Source organism: Mesoplodon bidens (assembly GCF_964165515.1).
Source record: "Mesoplodon bidens genome assembly, chromosome: 8".
Lineage (NCBI taxonomy): Eukaryota > Metazoa > Chordata > Mammalia > Artiodactyla > Ziphiidae > Mesoplodon > Mesoplodon bidens.
Genome location: NC_138165.1, coordinates 109,302,832 through 109,322,003, shown reverse-complemented (window position 1 = coordinate 109,322,003; position 19,172 = coordinate 109,302,832). Strand labels below are relative to the sequence as shown.

The 19,172-nt window shown below is 47.1% G+C and overlaps 1 protein-coding gene across 5 annotated transcripts in view; it reads right to left on the bottom strand.

The window, feature by feature from the left end:
* Positions 1-19,172, bottom strand: part of AGAP1 (ArfGAP with GTPase domain, ankyrin repeat and PH domain 1) — a 566,346-nt gene that overhangs the window by 146,798 nt on the left and 400,376 nt on the right. For 3 of the 5 annotated variants that reach the window (XM_081243347.1, XM_081243348.1, XM_081243351.1), the window contains exon 12: positions 14,635-14,793. The exons of the other annotated variants lie outside the window; for them this stretch is intronic. In XM_081243347.1, the coding sequence (XP_081099473.1) occupies positions 14,635-14,793 (159 nt within the window). The remainder of the gene's footprint in view (positions 1-14,634; positions 14,794-19,172) is intronic. 5 annotated transcript variants of the gene reach the window in all.

Sequence of the window (19,172 nt, the reverse complement as noted above, 5' to 3'; positions counted from 1 at the left end):
AGTACAACGTCTGCTTTCCGGGAGACAGGACAGGCTCTGCACAGCTTCCCCATGACTCTACCCAGTTGCTCTGAATTGAACTGGGTCTCCTGGTATCTCTGTAACTGTCTCCCCTGTGTGGCAAGCGGCAGCATGGGGGCAGGGACTCAGGGATCCTGACCTTGGCCTCTGTTTGCCCCACCAAGTCCCAGCTCCCCTCCTGCTCCCTGCCCCCAAAGCCTCAAATGCCCCCTCTCCTGCCTGCTCTGTTCTCCTTGGCTTTGCCAATGCCGGTCAAGGACCACGCTCTCCTGATCAATTAAAGTTGCACACTGAATTATATTTGCTACTAACAAAGTGCCCGTGGAAATTCTCAAATGTTCATGGCTTCATTTGTGTTTTGTCTAACTACAGAATTCATATTTGAAATAACTTTAAGAAATGTTACATAAACAATAGGTATTCATTTCTGAAGGCTGAAAAGAGAACAAGGGAAAACAGTTAAGATCTCGTATAACTCCCTCACCCCACACTCCTTCCACCCAGGAGCCCTTGACACACACCCTGCCCAGCCCATCTACGCATAAAACACGTGATCCTGCCAGTTGTGTGACCTGGGGCCAGTTATTCAGACCCTCTAAGACTCAGTTTTCTCATTTAAAATGAGGATGAGAGCACTGCCACTCAGAACTGTAATAGATTTAATGAGCAATGTGTCTAAAGCACTAATCCAGGGCTACCGCAGGGCGAATAACATCGGTACATTATATAAGCCTGAGGGAAAGCTCACTGGGCACCCCGTTCTCAGCCCTGGGAACAGAGAGGTGAACTAGATGGAGTCCTCGCCCTTAAGAAGCGTACATTCTAGTGGGGAAGATGACAGATGATAAAATCAACGAGTGAATTACGAAGGTTGGAAGGTGAGAGTGGTATGGAGGCAGCAAAGCAGGGAAGAGGGCTGTGGGCAATTTTAAGTTGGGAGACACAGAGGCCTCACGGACAAGGTGGTATCTGATGGGACATGAGGGCAGGGAGGCCATGTGTGCATGGGGAGAGGTTCCCCAGCTCGGCACGGACCAGGCCCCAGAGTGGATGGGACCACACGAGAGTGATGCTGAAGCCGGTTCACAGCACGGTGACACCTACTGTTTACATGAATATCTTTCCAAGTTATTACACGGAAGGCAACATTTTCAGGGCTATGTGGCATCCCTTTGTGGGGCTTTACTGTAATTCATTTAACCAGCCTTCTGCTGCTCGTCACAGAGATGGTTTCCTATGCCTGAACTATATTTAGATAGAGTAGAGAAACTTAACACATCTATAATTAAAGCCAGTTATGATGTAATCCAACTTTTGGAAGTAAGTAAGAACACAGACATATGCACTGGAAGGGGACACATCCCCCAAACTAAAAGCTTAGGGTAGGAGTTTTTTTGTTTTAACAGCAAAAAGCTTCTCTGCATTTTTAATTTTTCTAAAATGTAACGTTTTATAATTAGGGAAAATGCAAAGTTATTATTGCAAAAAATGAAAGAAGGGATAAGGTAGTTAACCCACTTGCTAGAAGGAGGAAGAAACGCTTCCTAGAGTAGGTTGAAGTATGCATAACTGACACCAGTGGGATACTCTGTGTTTTAGCCGCACGACGGACGGATGTCACATCCATTGACTGGTGTCACTTTTTACACGAGAACATCTATCATCCAGAACTAGAAATCAAAGAATTTTAAAAGTGAAAAACAGAGCATAATGAACACAGTGCTAAGGGAAAAAAATGAATATTGTTTGAAAGGACAAGTAATTTCTTTAAAAAAAAGTAACTGTTCAGGAACTCGTATTCACGTGATTTGATGGCTAACACTTTGGTTTACAGTTTTGCCAGCGCCCTGGGAAGACAGACGTGAATAAAAACCAGGTGCTGGGGCTTTCCTGGTGGCGCAGTGGTTGAGGGTCCGCCTGCCGATGCGGGGGACACAGGTTCATGCCCCGGTCTGGGAAGATCCCACATGCCGCGGAGCGGTTGGGCCCGTGAGCCATGGCCGCTGAGCCTGCGCGTCCGGAGCCTGTGCTCTGCAATGGAGAGGCCACAGCAGTGAGAGGCCCGCGTACCGCAAAAATAAATAAATAAATAAATAGATAGATAGATAAACAAACAAACAAATAACTAAATAAATAAAACCAGGTGCTGGTTCAGGCACTAACCCGAACCTTGACTGCTTTAGATGGTATCATAGGATGATAATTCTTCCAGAATGGGTGGCCTGGATGAATGCTGCTGGCTTACAAATCTCATCTGGGGGCCTGAACTGCATGTCTCGCTGGCGCTACCCCTGCCTTCTGATTGATGGGGGCCTGATGGGCCCCCAGACTTCAGTTTCCCTCTGTGCCCTCACCATAAAGGCGCCTTGGAAGGGAGACGGTGAGGTGGTGCTTCTGGGACATTTTGACATAGAAGGAAAACAGCCCTCAGACAGAGGATTTCTCAGGGCTGTTTTGGGGAGTGGAGATGCTTATTTCACTTTTTGCATCAGTGCAAAGCTTGATATGAAATGAACCGAGAGCCAACAGCTGGTTGCAAGGCGAGTTTTCCAATCTCGTAAAATTAAGCTTAAAATTTCAAAGTACATTTTTCTGTTTTCTAATTACATGATACATAGAAAACATTTCCAGAGTAGCAATGCTGTATAATTTCAGAGTTCAGCTAGGGACTATATGCTTATAAACACTCTGAAATGTAGAATATGCCCATGTGAAAAGGTAACTGGTATATGGCTGCGATCTTGGCTAAATGCTGCAGAGAGCAACTCCCACATCAGAGCTGAGATCCTGAACTGCAATCAGATGGAGAGATCAGGTGTGGGAATTGCGTAACGTATTTATCAATAATATCAGGCTCCCCAATACTATATTTTAAATGTAATTATAATTATTTCCTTGTAAATAAGTACACATTTTAAGAGATTCTGACATAGACAAACATTTCCCTGCAAATGGAGTAAGATTTTAAAAATCCCACTGCAGAAATAATGTAGCAATTAAAATAGCATTTATAACAAAATATGTTTAAAATGTTTCTTCCTATAAAAGAGTAAAATTTTAAGTCATTTAAAATAACCATCTGTTTCCTCATGACATAAAATTTTTAGTATCATGTAATTAATATTAATATCACTTTCTGTTAATAACCTTATCTGTCAGATAATAAAGCAAAGATGTAAGGAAAGACATACTCATGGAAAGAAGTTTAAGAATGCAAAACCAAAGTAATGTACAAGTACTAAAGGAGTAAATACACAGAGGGTTTGATGATGACCCTGATCTGTACAAAGCTACCTGTCAGCTGTATCTATCAATCATCTCTCACCCTACCTACCTACCTACCTACCTACCTACCTTATCCATCCATCCATCCATCCAACCACCCACCCCGATCTATCTCCCTATTTTTATCTCTATCTATCTATTTATCTATCTATCTATCTATCACCTATTACCCTATCTACCTACCTAATCGTATCTGTCCATTGGTCCATCCATCCATCCATCCACCCACAATCTCTCTCTATCCCTATCTATCTTTACCTATCTATGTCTATTAACTATCTATCTATCTATCATCTATCCACCTACGTATCTCCTTCTAACCATATTACAACCAATTGTATTTTTATAACCACTCCTCTGCTACCTTTACTTCCACTCCTTTCTTTCTTATCAGTATCTAAAAAATTTTAACCCCTTTAGGTCTTTCCCTCTTTGTATGCGTTTGTAAATAATAGGAAGCAAGGGAAGGATGGAAAAAGATCTGACCAAAGTTTATTCTAATAACTGAAAAAGTCACCAGGGAGATAGTATCACTGAAGTTTCTTAAGCTACTTGATTCCTAGGCTGAGGACTTGAGCAAAGCAGAGGAATAAAAAATGAATATTTTCCTGGCCCAAAAGTGGTATAAAATCACGAGAAAATGTCCTATATTGCTTAAAAATATACAACGTTATAAAATCAGATGGTTTACTGCTGCAAATACAAAAGCTCACTGAAAGTTTTCTTTCCAGTTGGAGAAACGGCATATACATTTGACGAATCTTTTTATGCTACTCCACCTATAAGTCATTGGATGCGGGGCAGTAAATGATGCTTTCTATCTGTTAAAAATAATTACCCTAAAATTGAAAGTTTGCAACTAAAACTGCTGGGACCAAAAAACAACCAAACAAAAAAACTAAGTAACTGTAAAATTTTAGACTTCTGTATTTTAGGAAGCGTTAACAATTTACATTAATAACACGTTGTTGCAATGAGAAATGATGTTACTAAAAATACCAGTGGGATGGGAAATGCAGGTTTCAGCGACAACTCTACTGGAGACTTCTAGGCTTCCAGGAGAATCAGGGGTTGCTGGGCTTGGACTACCTCCCTCTCTCCTAACCCACCTCTGTCTGCCTCGTCTTTACACACCAGATGATAACCCATGCTGACTCAGGAGTTGGCTTGTAAAAGTCACAATCACTGCTCCCTGAAATCATGAGGGGGGCACTTGACTGCCCAGACTCAAGTCCAGACCTTTTGTGGATCCTTTTTCTCATCACCCTTCCTACCTTCATGCCTATGCCTTGTCTCCAGCTAAGTCCCTTCATTACCCACCCCACGAAGCTCCCCAGACACATGCCCTTCGCAGCCTTCACACACACTCTTCCCTTCTCTGTCATCAGAGAAGCCAAGAGAAGAGAGAGTTTCCAGCACGATGGAGCGGTCACTGGGCTCCCCATCGCTAAGAAGGAGATGGCGAAGGGAACCATGCTGTACCTGGGGTGGACCGCGTGGGTGGCCGGGCACTGGATGAGAGCAGTTGTCCGGGCAGTGCGGGAAGGGAGGACAGATCGGGACGGATCAAAGAGAAGAGGCACCTGGTGAGTAGCTGGAGATGCTGAGTGTAGACAGGAGTCCCAGGAGGGTGTATGGAGAAGAAGGCTGAGAAGGGGCTGGAAGGGCAGAGGGCCACGGAGCCGGGATGGGAGATGCCGGAGCAGGTCTGTCTGCTGAACGGAGGGACCCAACACCCGGGAGAATCTGACGGTACAGGAAGCAGACAGGGTAAGTGCAGAGGCAGATCCTTTGGAAGTGAGAGGTGATGGGTCCAGAGGTGGAAGGAGCAACACTGCACAAGGGCAGGGACCCCCCATCCCCTGGCCAGCAGGAAGCAGAGCAGAGGCTGCAGCTCCAGGTGCAGCTGGGGCGTGGGGTTGGGAAGGTGAGTATGTGCCTTCCCCTATTTCACTGGTGAGACCTAAAGAGGGTCATCAGGTGAGGCAGAAAGTGAAAGATTCAAGAGGAAAATTTCTGAGTCATTTTGAAAAATGATGCTGTATCATATTACTTTATGCTACTTTGTGTCAAAATTGTCCCAATTCCTGTGCTATGCGGTAGGTCCTTATTAGTTATCCATTTTATATACAGTAGTGTGTATATGTCTACCCAATACTCTGTAATGACCTATATGGGAAAACAATCTAAAAAAGAGTGGATATGTGTATATGTAGAACTGATTCACTTTGCTGTATGGCAGAAAGTAACACAACATTGTACATCAACTACACTTCAACAAAGGTTAAAAAAAAAATTGTCGGGCTTCCCTGGTGGCGCAGTGGTTGAGAGTCTGCCTGCCGATGCAGGGGACGTGGGTTCGTGCCCCGGTCCGGGAAGATCCCACATGCCGCGGAGCGGCTGGGCCCGTGAGCCATGGCCGCTGAGCCTGCACGTCTGGAGCCTGTGCTCTGCAACGGGAGAGGCCACAACAGAGAGAGGCCCGCGTACCGCAAAAAAAAAAAAAAAAAAATGTCACAATTCTTTCCTGTAACTTTGACCCACTGTTCCGAGTTCAATTCCCTGGATGTACACAGGGTAAGGCTCCTATTTGTTACCTTGACCGCCATTTGCACACAGTGTTCAACCCCGACCCCAGCTCCAGAAGAGTGGATCTCAATCCCAGCTGCACCTAACAAGCCCCCGGGGAACATCTGGTGCGCAGGCTCCACCCCAGGGCCAAAGAAGCCCATCTCCAGCTCTTGGCCCCAGGAGCTAGTACTTTTGAAAAGCACCCTCCAGAGCAGGACCAGGGATGCCCCTGCCCCAGAGGCCCCTCCCACTCCCAATTCCTCCATCCCTATCTCTGACGTGGGTTCCAGAGTCTTCTCTACATCCCCATCCACTGCTGTGAACAATCCCCATTTGCCAGTGTCCTTCTGGAAATGTGGTCCCACAAAAGAGACCTCTCCTTCTCTTAGGGCAGAGTAAGTCTCGACGGCATTTCGGCAGATGAGCTATACCCAGGTCAGCCTCGTCGAGGTAGGGTTCCCCATTCTACGCGTGCACAATTGGTTGGCTGAATCTGAATGCAGGATATTTATCTTAGTTTCACTTTGTTAGCCCTGACTCATTCTGTGGTCTCTGAATAGGGAGGATGCTGAGATTACGCCCGCCAATGTGTGTCGTTCGCGGGTCCTCAACACAGGCCGACGGTCAAGGCCACCCCGGGTCTCCCTCAGGCAGAGTTCTTGGGGCAGCTGAGCGTGTGGTTCAAAGTACAGCACAGTGGAGGCTGAGACGCAGCCTGAGATGGAATCCAGCCTTGGCCATCAGCCTGTTGCTACCTCTGTTTCCTCATCTAAAATGGGGATGGTACTAGCCCTCCTCTTCCGGGTCCTCGTGCCTGACAGGCAGGGAGTGCTGGATGGATGTCATGTGACATCATCACTGGTAGTAGCAGCCCCCGCCTTCTGCCTTGGGGGACCGTCTGGGAAGCTGAGTTGAAAGTCTCGCTGCGGACAAGGCACTGCTTGGGTTGGCTGTAGTCATTCTCTCAAGAAAGGAAACAGCCTCCCTTTTCTTTGGGAAGGATTATCATTTAATTCACGGTGGAACACAGTAACGGTGGCTGCTAGGGTCCGTAAAACCCAAGTCTTCATTGTCCAGACCAGGGTTTCTGGACCTCTGCGCTACTGACTTTGGACCAGATGGTCCTCTGTCGTGCGGAGCTGCCCTGTGCGCTGCAGGGGGTTCACAAGCTTCTCGGGCTTCACCCACTCGATTCCAGTAGCAAACCCCTCCAACCCCCTTGACTGTGACAACTTAAACTGTCTCCAAACATTGCCAAATGTCCCCAGGGGAGGGACACACAAAATCACCCCTGGTTGAGAACCACTGGTCTAGATGAAGATACCGAGGGCCAGAGAGACCAAAAGATATGGTCCAGGTACCGTAGCAACTGGCAACAGTATCCTGCTCTAACATCTGTTTAAAATGATTTCTAGGCATTTGCCAGGCAACAAGAGAAATGCTGGCCTGCAGGTATGCAATCTCCTGCTCCCGGTCTGATATTGGGGCAGCGTTTCCCCTAGTCAGCACCTGCTGCTAGAAATAGCTGTTAGGAAGGAACTGAGGAGGCAAAGTACAAAGTAACAACGTTCTGATTGGGAGGAAAAAAATACACCTTTTACCCCCTGCGGCCAGATACCCTAGGAAGCTTCTGCTTTCTCCTTGGTCCCATGCAGAGAAAGGGAAGCAGGTTCTGCCTGCAGAAGGGAACTGGGGTCATCCCTTTAATTAGGCTGACGAGCCTGGTGGGGGGAACAGACTGCAGCGGCCGAGACCGGGCGTGCCCAGCTTTGAGATGAGAGCCCACGGGTCCTTTAATACTGAGCTTAGCTGAAGGTTGATGACAACCCCCAGGGAATGGTTTCTGAATGCCAGCCAAGATTTGGGAGAAGCAGATGAGAAAGGCAAAGTGCAGCAGAAGTGAGAGAAGGGAAAATGTCTACCTTCCCTTAAAAAGCCAGCTCTATGAAAAGATAAACAATTTTTATGATACGTTGTTTTAATACTAAGAATTCATTTCTCCTTTAAAAAAAATAGCAGAGGGGAAAACTATAAGCTTTGGAATCAGAAAGACCTGGGTTTGAATTCTGGCTTTTAAGAGTGTGGTCTTAAGATTCTCGACCTTTTGGAACCTCACTTATGAAACAGGGATAATGATTCTCAGGAACTGGGCATTAGATGTCAAGCTCCTGACACAGAGACACAGCTGTACAAATTCAGACTCTAGGTAAGATGGCCAAACAGGCACATGAAAAGATGCTCAACATCGCTAATTATTAGAGAAATGCAAATCAAAACTACAATGAGGTATTAACCCACACGTCAGAATGCCCATCATCAAAAAATCTACAAACAATAAATGCTGGAGAGGGTGTGGAGAAAAGGGAACCCTCCTCCACTGCTGGTGGGAATGTATTGGTGCAGCCACTATGGGGAAGAGTATGGAGATTCCTTAAAAAACTAAAAATACAGCTACCATACGGTAGCTGTATACGGTATGATCCTGCAATCCCACTCCTGGGCATATATCCAGAGAAAACTCTAATTTGAAAAGATAAATGCACCCCCAATGTTCACAGCAGCACTATTTACAATAGCCAAGACATGGAAGCAACCTAAATGTCCATTGACAGATGAACGGATAAAGATGTGGTATACATATAAATGGAATATTACTCAGTTATAAGAATGAAATAATACCATTTGAAAAAACATGGCTGGACCTAGAAAATATCATACTAAGTGAAGTAAGTCAGATAAAGACAAATATCGTATGATATAACTTACAGGTGGAATCTGAAAAAATGCTACGACTGAATTTATTTAGAAAACAGACAGACTCACGGACATAGGAAACAAACTTATGGTTACCAAACAGGAAACAGGGGGTATAAATTAGGAATTTGGGATTAACAGATACATACTACTGTACCTAAAATAGGTAACCAACAAGGACCTACTGTATAGCACGGGAAACTACATTCAGTATCTCGTAATAACCTATAATGGAAAACAATCCAAAAAATAATAGATATATATGTATAACTGAATCACTCTGCTGTACACCTGAAACTAACACAGTATTGTAAATCAACTACACTTGAATTAAAAAGGAAAAAAAAAAAAAAAAGGTGAGAGCTGCAGTGTCACACTACCGCCACCTGCTGGTCACATGATAAAATTGTTAGCATAGAATCCAAGAAGAGGAAAAAACGGTGCTCAAGCTGTAAAAATTAAAATTAACGAACTCACAGTAAACCTTCCCAGAACCCAAAGTTACGGCTCTCTGTAATCGCAAATGCAGGCTGCCTGCCCCTCCTGGGGCTGGCTCTATGAGAAAGGAGAAACCAAAGGAAGTGCAGGACACAACGACCAGAGCTGAAACCTGTGTTTCTAACTTCTACCGTTAAAAAAAGACTTGTAAAAAATGTCCATGATGACAAAAAACATTTAAAAGTTAGCAAAAATGCAAGTGCTTCAGATTCAAGATTGGCTGTCTAATAACCATAGATTCTGGTGGGAAGATCTGTGGTTAAATGGTTAGAAGGAAACTGGCACACACACACCTTCCATGTGGAAGAGTGAAAGATAGGTATGTTTTTCATACTTGAGGCTGACAAGGCTGGACGGTGGCCTGATGGAGGCAGGTGGAAGTGAAATGTTCAAGAGTCATCTGAAGCAGTGCAGTACTGCTGGTGATGGGCAGCCAGGGTGGCAGAAGATTAACTCTTGGAATGAAGCCATCAGGGATGGGGTGGAGCCATCAGAACAACCTGACAGTCAAGAGGAGCGGGGAGTTTGGCTGCCACAGCAACGGCCACCACTGAGACCCTCAGCCCACAGCTGGAAGTGGCAGGAGATGGTGTGGCAGGCTGCCAGGCTTGCTGAGACACGCAGGACCCCTCGCAGACAGATGCACAGGGTTCACGGCACTGGCTCGGGCCCTCATCACAGGTGGGATGCACCCAAAAATGCATTTTGCCTCGGAGCAAGGTATGACAACTAAGCATACTACAAATGACCCCCCCCAGGGGTCCCCTGCCACCCACAGTCATAGTAACTCTTGGCTAGCACTTTTAGAGAAAATTACCTATAGAGAAATGATTAATCAAAAAAAAAAAATCACAGGCTCCCAATGAGATTGCAGAGAATTCTCAGCCAATAGTTGCTGAAGAGATAATTGTTCTGAATCTATCAATAAAGCTGAGCTGCCCCTTCATTGACTGCAAACACCAATTGCTTTCACCCAGGATTATAAGTTGGTGTTCACAGGCTCACCCTGCCATTACCGTGATAAACAGTTTAAACCACAACAGGGTCTGACATGTAGATCAATTCTGGGTCCATAAAGAATCTACACAAGAGGTTCCAGGACAGGAATTTACAGCCACCAGTTTTTATTCTCTCTTGCTGCAAAAATTACTTCTGTCAAACACTTAGGAGAGTGAGGAAAAATGTAAAAAAATTAATTTTTCATGTACTACTGGAACAGCCTTTTTCAACGCAGAAGCTCAAGATGAATATGTTTCTGCATTTAAAAAATTACGCTGAGCAGCATGTGGTGCTTAGTCGGAGTGGGACCCAATCCTCTGTGCTGCAAGCCGGCAGACAGCAATCTGAAACCCTGAGCTGAGCTGTCTGCATTTCCTCTAAGGGCAGATGCGGGTCTCACGTTAGCAACGCCAAATTATATTAGACATTTAATTTTAAACCTCAGGTACTTAAATGTAAAACCTTACAGCAGTAATAGTCATAAAGCAGTGGGGCATTGCATTTCACAGAATGGATTCTTCTTTTTTCCCCCCTTAATTTAACCAGAACCTCCTGTTTTGTAGTTTCACACACCACAAAGTCATCTATCTAATTAGGAGTTGCTCACAGATGCTTAAAAGACAGAAACCCCCAGGGTACCTGTGCGTCTAAAGGGGAAGACTTTACAGAGTTCTCTGGAGCCAAAGTCTTAATTTAGTGTGGACAAGGGGGCAGAGAAAAATGGAAACCCAATGTTATGTATTATCATGTACAATAAAAATGTGGGACAATGGGAAGGCATATTCACCAACACATGGGCATTTGGATTCAAAAGCTGCTTACTTCTCCCTGTCCCTGCTGTTAGCACAGTGTAAGCTTTTTTATGACTCTGACATCCAAACCAGAGACTGGGGTGAGGGAGAGAAGATGATTTAAAAAAAAAAAAAAAGAGGGTGGAGTTTGTATTTCACTGCGATGTAAAGAGAAAAAGCACGACAGAGAGCTCTTAATCATTGTTTGTTTCTTTGGTGATTATTTTCCAAGCATGGCAGGGAACGTGGATGCCCAAGTTGAGGTCTTGAAATCCATTCACAAATGTGTTTTCTTGAAGTCAGCCGTCAGATCCTGTGCCCTGATTTTATTAACAACTGCTCGGCGTCTGGCAGGATGGTACTAACGGGAGGAAAGCCAGGACATTACTCCAGCCTCAGGCAGACAGGGCTACTCCACATCCAGGTGGACCCGAATGGCCCAGGATTCTTGACAACGTGCACTATGATCCAGGAAGTCTTGCTGGAGCCTGGGACTATGCATTTCTAGGCAACTTGGCCCAGGGGCTGTCAGATACCAGTCAGTCTGTGGACCACACTGAGAAGCAAGGATTTCGAGCAATGGTTCTCAAACTTCAGCATGCAGCATCATTCCATGGAGGGTTTGCTGGCACAGAGGTTGCTGGGTCCCACCCCTGAGTTTCAGATTCAGTGGGTCTGGGATGGGACTTACGAATCTGCATTTCTAACCAGTTCCCAGGGGACGCTGCTGCCATAGGTCTGGGAAGCATATCTTGAGAGTGCTGACGTAGACTCTAAGGCCTAGAATCAGGCCACCTGGGTTCACATCCCAGCCTTACCAGGACGTGACTCTGGACAAGCAATATTGAACCCTTCTGTACCAGAGTCTCCCCACCTGGAAAATGGAGCTAAGAGCAGTATCCACTCCACAGGGATCAAATGTGATGATCCATATGAAGCCCTCAATAAATATTAGATCTTATTATCATTACTAGTGTTTCTCTTTTCAGTCATATCTTGGGTGTGACATACCATCCATCCTTAGAAAATAGAGGCATGAAGGAAGATCCCTGAGAAGCTATAGGAATCTTACTTCTGTACATTCTTTTGTCTCTCTGGATCTTTGCTATTTAAAATGTCAGCTGTAAGCCTTAAAATAAGATGCTAATTAATTTTGCAATTCTGACCCCTTAATACTCATCTCTCTTCTTCCTCTCTGTCCTCACTTTCCCGCATACCTTGAACTTCCTTGTGGCCCCTCGGCTGTTCCATGTTGCCCTTTCCTCCTCTTCAAGTCTCTGTCCAAACTGCCTTCGTGTTTAGAAAAACTTCCTCCTGTGGTTTTGCACACACACAATCCACCTGGTTCTTGAAATGTTGCTCAAGTTTCAGTCTCTTTGGGAAGTTTTCCTTGATTAACTCTCTCCATCCTTAAACTACCTGCCCAATTTCACCCCGGGCTTTCTCCATCCACATCCCGCAGTAGGCTCGTACCAGGGCACAGACTGGTTTCTCATCTCCTGTGTTCATGGTTCAAGCTCTGGGGCACCAGGAAGCCTAGCTAGTCTTTCACAAACACACAGTGTCATAGAACAATGGACACCCGGGGCGTTGGCATGTGAGAAATCGCTTTGTAAATTTAAAAACAGTGTTCACCCGTAGGCAACCTCAGTCGTACAAGTACTTTATAAATATGCCCGTACGGACCAATACGATCACCTTCCATGGGAAGAGGCTTCTCACCAAATCAAGGGTCTGGCGCTCACCAAGTCTCTGATGTGACGGGATGGAGGTGCCTTGGCCTACACACACATGACCAGATGCAAAGAGCTCTTGGGTAGAGGGAAAGTTAGCTAGGGAGTCTTTATCAAAGACATAATTATGCAAATGAAATATCTGTAGAGAGTGGATTTTAGGTTAATAGGCTGCTTCCATTGCTTTTTCTGGAGAAATATTCTGAGTGTGCGGAGGCAAAGACGTGGGGTGAGGCTCTTGCTTAGGGACTTGCTCTTCTAACCCCTTCCCCAAATATAACCCCTATGGCACGTAAGGAACAGAAGCTAGAGACCGCCGCCCTAATCAGGCTGTGGTGGTGACTCAGCAGTTCTCACTCACAGGAGGAAAGCTTTAGAAAGGGTGCTGCCGGGCAAGGCAGTGTGTGCACCAGGCCGGGAAGAGCCAGCTGATGACTCCTGCCCCCCTCAAACGTGGGAGCGCACCTTCTCAGAGGGTGCCAGAATGAACCCACTCAGACAGTAAGGGTAATGCTCGTCGAAAAACGGCTGCATTTCCAAGTATTTGATAATGCAATTAAGCATGTGAACTGCTTGCCCCCCTAAAAAGAAGTAACCATGGCAACCATAGCAGATGCTCAGTGACAGAAGCCACAGATGGACACTGCCCTACATACCTATTGACCACGCAAGGGAGAGAAGAACACACCCATTTAAGATTAGAACACAGAGGCTTGCAGAGGTAAGGCCGCCTGCCAAGGCCACCTGCTCGGCAGGTCGGGGGGCCTCTGCCTGGAGCACGGACGTGTCTCCTGAGAAGGCCCGCACCAGGCCTGCCGGGGCACCTGATGACTATGAAGCACAGCTGTCCCGTTACAAGGGAATAAACTGTACGCGGTTAATTTATAATGACTTTAGCCTCTTCATTGAGCGTCTTAAGGTGCTGTCATGATTTCAGACGAAAGGTGGAACGCCCAGTCCCTGAAGAGGCTGGAGGTAGACGTTCGTTCTCTACCAAAGCATCCTGTTTTGTCTGAGGAAGGAGCCAGGAGCGTGCTGGGCACAGGGCAATGCCGTCCATATGCCCCAGGCCCGCGCCGCTATGGCACCCGCTGGAGCTGCCTTTCGAGACCTCACTCCTCCTCCTTGGTTTGGAGATGCCTTTTCTTTAAGGCCTCTGCTCGGCGGCGTCTGATGGAGGAGCATGGAGTAACTAGAAATAAGGATGATGTTTATCCAAAGCACACGTCCTGCTGCAGCAGCTGCTGGGTCTACAGGGAAGACCTGATGCTGAATCTTTTAATTAGGACAAATTATGCTAATATTACTCTAAAACCCTGTCTGAGAGATGACACACTACAGTGGGAATTCCTTTAAATACCGGTGAACAGGCCATAGACAAAATGCCACAGGCAAAGCATGTTGTGGTAAAGTGCAGCCTCAACGCTGCATAATTCACGCACTCACACATATGTCAAGATAGTTTCCAGTGTGCACATTTGTTTCCCTAGAAGCTGCCCATACTTTAAAAAAAAAAAAAAAGGCAAGAGGGAAGACTCTCCCAAACTTAGATGATATACCAGGAATCTTGGAAAACGGATAAGGAGAATGAATTATGTGTTTTCCTTTGATGCAAAAACACCACAAAGCCTAACCACATAAAATGCACACTAATGATGGAAAGTGTAGGCCACATCATGTAGGGAAGTGTGATCAGGGGCATACCACCTGCAGTCGGGTCTCAGCCCTGCCTGCGGTCTCAGTTTCCAAATCTGTCAAGTGGGAATGAACATCTACCGCTCCCTGCACCAAAGAAGGACACGAGATGCTGTGGGTGAGACAGCCGATCAAGGATAAAGCGCTCCACGGGTGGAAGGCGGGCCAGGCATCGTCGACAGGGTGGCCGCCCTCAGAGCGGAGCTCGGGGCGTCATGTCCAGCCCCTGGTTGACAACCGAGGACCGCGAGGTGGCCGCAGGTCCGTGGGGCTGTGCCCTCTCTTACCACTGCTGATGGCTGAGTTTGCAATGACCGTAGCCTCGCTCCACTGGTCGGCACTGGAGACAGAGTAGGACCGTTGCTGCATGCCGTCCGGTCGGCTGTTGAAGGAGCCCAGGCTGACGCCGCTCACCATCTGAGACCCAGGCGCACTAGTGACATTCCCTAGGAATAAACAAGTCAGGTGAACACCAGCGCGCACTGCACACCCGAACCGGCACGAGTTAGTCTAGGGGCTTACGCGCCTGCACACTGTGGACCTGACACCGAGAGCAGCCGGCGTCCCGATACAGGGCAAGTGGAAGCATCACACGAAACAAGGTTCCAGAGGAAGATAGGCTGAAGCAGGTCTTATGGTGCTTGACAAAGGAACCCGATGCTTCAGATGGCTACACCCACCACAATCCAAGACAAAGATGCACACCACCACCGCCGCCATCTCTAGATGGAGTAGCGGTGAAGACAGAAGACCCACTTTTGGGAGAAGCGATATTCCTGGCAGGCCAGCGAGCCGGGCACTGAAGGAGCCCTGCTGCATCCACACGTCAATGGAAATGAAATGATCACCAGTCGGGGGTCAACTGTCTGATGCCAGAGGATTACTTTCGCGGGGAAGATATACTTTATGATCAACACAAATCAAAGTTGCCAGATGCGACATCGGTGGAAACACAGACTCTTAAACCAGGTAAGTTGACTCTTAACCTTGAGAAGACTACACAGAGGAAAAATAACCTTAGCAACTTCACAGCACGCACATAGACTGCGATGAAAAATGGTTCCATTGTATACTTAATGATTTGAATCAGTTGCTCAACATCAAAATGAATTACGATCTGGTCACACCAATTTTAGACTCAAAAACATAATTAAGTGCCTTTCTCTAAAGCTCCGCCAATCATACCTTGCTGCCAGTGAGTTCGTTTGTTAGATCTGTAGGCAGATCTTCAAAGGTATTAAAGGTATTAGGTTTCTTTTTTTAAACATTCCTCCCATTGTTTTAGTTTGGAACCAATTAAGTTCAAAATTGTTTTCATAGAAGGTTTTCATAGCACAAGATTTTAAATACACAGACCCTATTAGTAGTTCCCAAATCTGGCCAATTACCAGAATTACCCGTGGAGCTTTTTAAAAATAGAGGCTTCAAGAAATTCACATTTCGATTCAGGAGGTCTGGGGATAGAGCTTGAGGGGATACGCATTTTCAAAAGGACTTCGGTGATGCTGGTGAGCAGCCAGAGTTAGGAACCAGGGCTCTACCACAAACAAGGTCCTCACTGTAATCGCACAGAGCATCCGGAAGTGACAAAATCGTCAAGGAAACACAAACGTGAGCAAATAGGACAAACAAGCGGTTAATGAAGAGGAAGAATTTTGCTTTGAAAAATATATTTCTACCTTAAAAAATGATGCCGATTTTATGCTGTTGTGGGAACTGGGTACATTTTGAATGTCGTAAAAGTAAGTATTCCTAGGCAGGTTTACCGGATTCCAGAAACAAAGCCAAAAGTACCACCTAAGAAAGGAAGAATGGGAGCCCACGTATCTTCCTAAGTGCGGGCCTCATAGCAGAAGCAGCTGCACCGCCTAGGAGCATCTTCGAAATGCAGGCTCCCTGGCCTCACCCTCGCCCCTGCTTTTTAATAAGAGCCCCAGGTGACATGTGCACACGTGAAAATATGAGTGGGCTTGCAGGAGAGCTCCGATTGATTTAAAAACCAAACACTTAAACCAGAAAATAACCATGGACGAACACAAAAACTACAACGAAAGCTCTTCCCTGCCGCGGACCACTGAGATCAAAGATGCTCCCAGGAAGTGCACCCGCCCTGGCTCCTCGGCTGAGCTGCAGAGGGTCTTCAGCCAGTTTCCCATCTCCCTCCTCACTCTGATGTTCTGATTTTAGGACCTGTCCGAGCCCTAAAAACGCGGAAACTCGTGCATCCTGAATGGCAGCGTCAGCCAGAGCTGGTGCCCGCTCCAGCACCGGCCCTCAGCAGCCTGGGTAGCAGGGCTAGGTGTGTAGCATCTCACAGGTACAGAGTAGCCAAGGCACAGACAGGCAGCACTAAGGGACACACCACACGCTCCTCCGGGTTTTCTCCATGTGTCATCCATCATTTAGGGTGCCCTGGAGCTGTCTTCTGGGTGCGCTTCTCCTCGGCCAGATCCCTGTACAATAGGGTGCTGTAACAGCCGGACAGCATGCCCAGCAGCTGACCAGGCGTACCTGTCGGGCAGCATGGCAGGGTCTCCTCCTGACCCTGTGCTGACACCCGCGTCTGCCACCACCTTCTCCCCACACCTTCTATGCCCTGCTCCCTTCTGAGGAGGGCGCCTGTTGGGTTACCTCTGGCTCCCAGCTGGGCTGAACGAGGGGGAAGCACAGGAGTGTGAAATGGAGATGTGCATCCCTGGCCTCCCTCCCTGAGCGGGCGCCCTGGGCTAGCTGTCCCTTCGCTGGAGGCTCGCCTGGGCCACCCCCGCCCTCCTTTCCCTTCGGGTCCGTGGTGGTCCTAGTGCCACTGTGCCAGCCCTGGTGCCTGTACTACCTCCCAGCTTCTCTCTGCCCACACCTCTGTCCCTTTGCAAAGAAACCCTTCTGAGCAGGAGGGCGTGGGCCTCTGCCTTCCCTTCCCTGTGGGGACCCTGGTCCTGCACGCCCACCATTTAAGAGGGGTTCACAACTCCTCCTGAGGCTCTGAGGCCCCTTCCACTTTCACCACGTGTATTCATAAAAACGCTAACGTTAAGGGACTTCCCTGGTGGCGCAGGGGTTAAGAATCCACCTGCCAATGCAGGGGACACGGGTTCAAGCCCTGGTCCGGGAAGATCCCACATGCCACGGAGAAACTAAGCCTGTGTGCCACAACTACTGAGCCTGTGCGCCTAGAGCCCGTGAGCCACAACTACTGAGCCTGTGTGCCTAGAGCCCGTGCTCTGCAACAAGAGAAGCCACCGCAATGAGAAGCACACGTACCGCAACGAAGAGTAGCCCCTGCTCGCCGCAACTAGAGGAAGCCCACGCGCAGCAACAGAGACCCAACGCAGCCAAAAATAAGTAAATAAATAAAGAAATAGATAAAAACTAATTGTATAAAAAAAGAGCTTTATTTTTAAAAAAAGCTAATATTTTTATGGTGGGTGGAAGGAAAAGGAAGTGATGGAAAGAGAATAGGAGAAAAAGCACAACGAGAAGCTGCATGTGGGCTGTGACCCCACTCTGAGCCAGGCCCCCTGAGCCCCCCTGCCCACGGCGACACCTACTGTTTGGTGAGCATGTCAGGGGGATGATGCCTCCCTCCCTTCAGCGCTCATCTGTACCCCTGACAAGTCATTATCAAGGGTGGGATTTGTCCACAAAACCTCATTTCATACCACCTGTAGGCACACAAGGCCAAAACACCTGAAAAACCAAAAATAAATTCACCATCCATCCGTCTTTGGGCAGATGAGTCCAGCAGTGCCCCTTTCCTTGTTCATTCTGTCTGGGGTGTGGCTCCGAGGACGACCAGCCCCAGACCCTCCTGACATACTCCAGTCAAAAGGTAGAGAGAATTATCTTAGTGCATCTAGCACTGACTACTTGGTGCCAAAGTCCGCGAGTAAGTAGCCACAGGCACTCAGGACAGCCAAGTCCATCTGAACTCTGGGTCAGGGCCGCAGGAAACATTCAAACAGAGACATCGGATAAAGAGGTAGTCTTAGGATGACAAGTTCTTCATCTTAAGGCCAAACATCTACCAGGGAAAGAGTAGATTCCTTCAAATGTACAAGCTAATGAAAAACTATGTGATGATGCTGATCATACATCTGGTTTTTAAACTTCCAGCTGTTTGTCGAATGGAATTTTCAGCACATTAAGCTGCTGGTGGATCCACTCTGGGGTTTAGCTCCTGAGGGGCCCCCAAGGAACCAAACTGGGATCTCTGGAGTGAAGAAACTCCTGTCAAGGCTGTGTGGTCCTGGTGTCTGATTGCAGAATCCGTACAAGACCCAAAACAGCTGCATGGAATCATTCAGAAAGCCCACCCTGAGGGCCCTCCAGCTGGCGAGGGTCTTCTTATCCCAACCACACCCAATTCCCAATTGTCAGACTAAACAGAGACACCATGACACCATGACTGAATTTTAGCCAAATGAATGTGTGTACATGGACACATGGTTATAGAAGTAAAATTTTAAAACAGATCCATAATCTTGGGGCCTGGCGTCTGGGGTGAGCTCATAGATGTGTTTTTGCTTAGAGGGCAATGATTTCTTTTTTAAGTAGAATTAAGTTGGAGTGTGCATCTAAAAGTCTGTGGTTTCTCGCATTGCTTGAAAAATAAGAAGATGCGGCAGCCATGGGCCTATGTTTATGCTCAGAAACAGTTAGATGACTCCACGCCTTGAATCTGTCTGGCATGTCTTGAATTGTCTGAATCTACACCGCAAGAAGCCAGGGCCCACACCAGCCCTCCTGCCCCCACAACTTCACTCAATTACCTGCCTGCCTAGTTCCTGATCTTTGGTGACCACGAGTTACAAAATCTTCCAAAAAT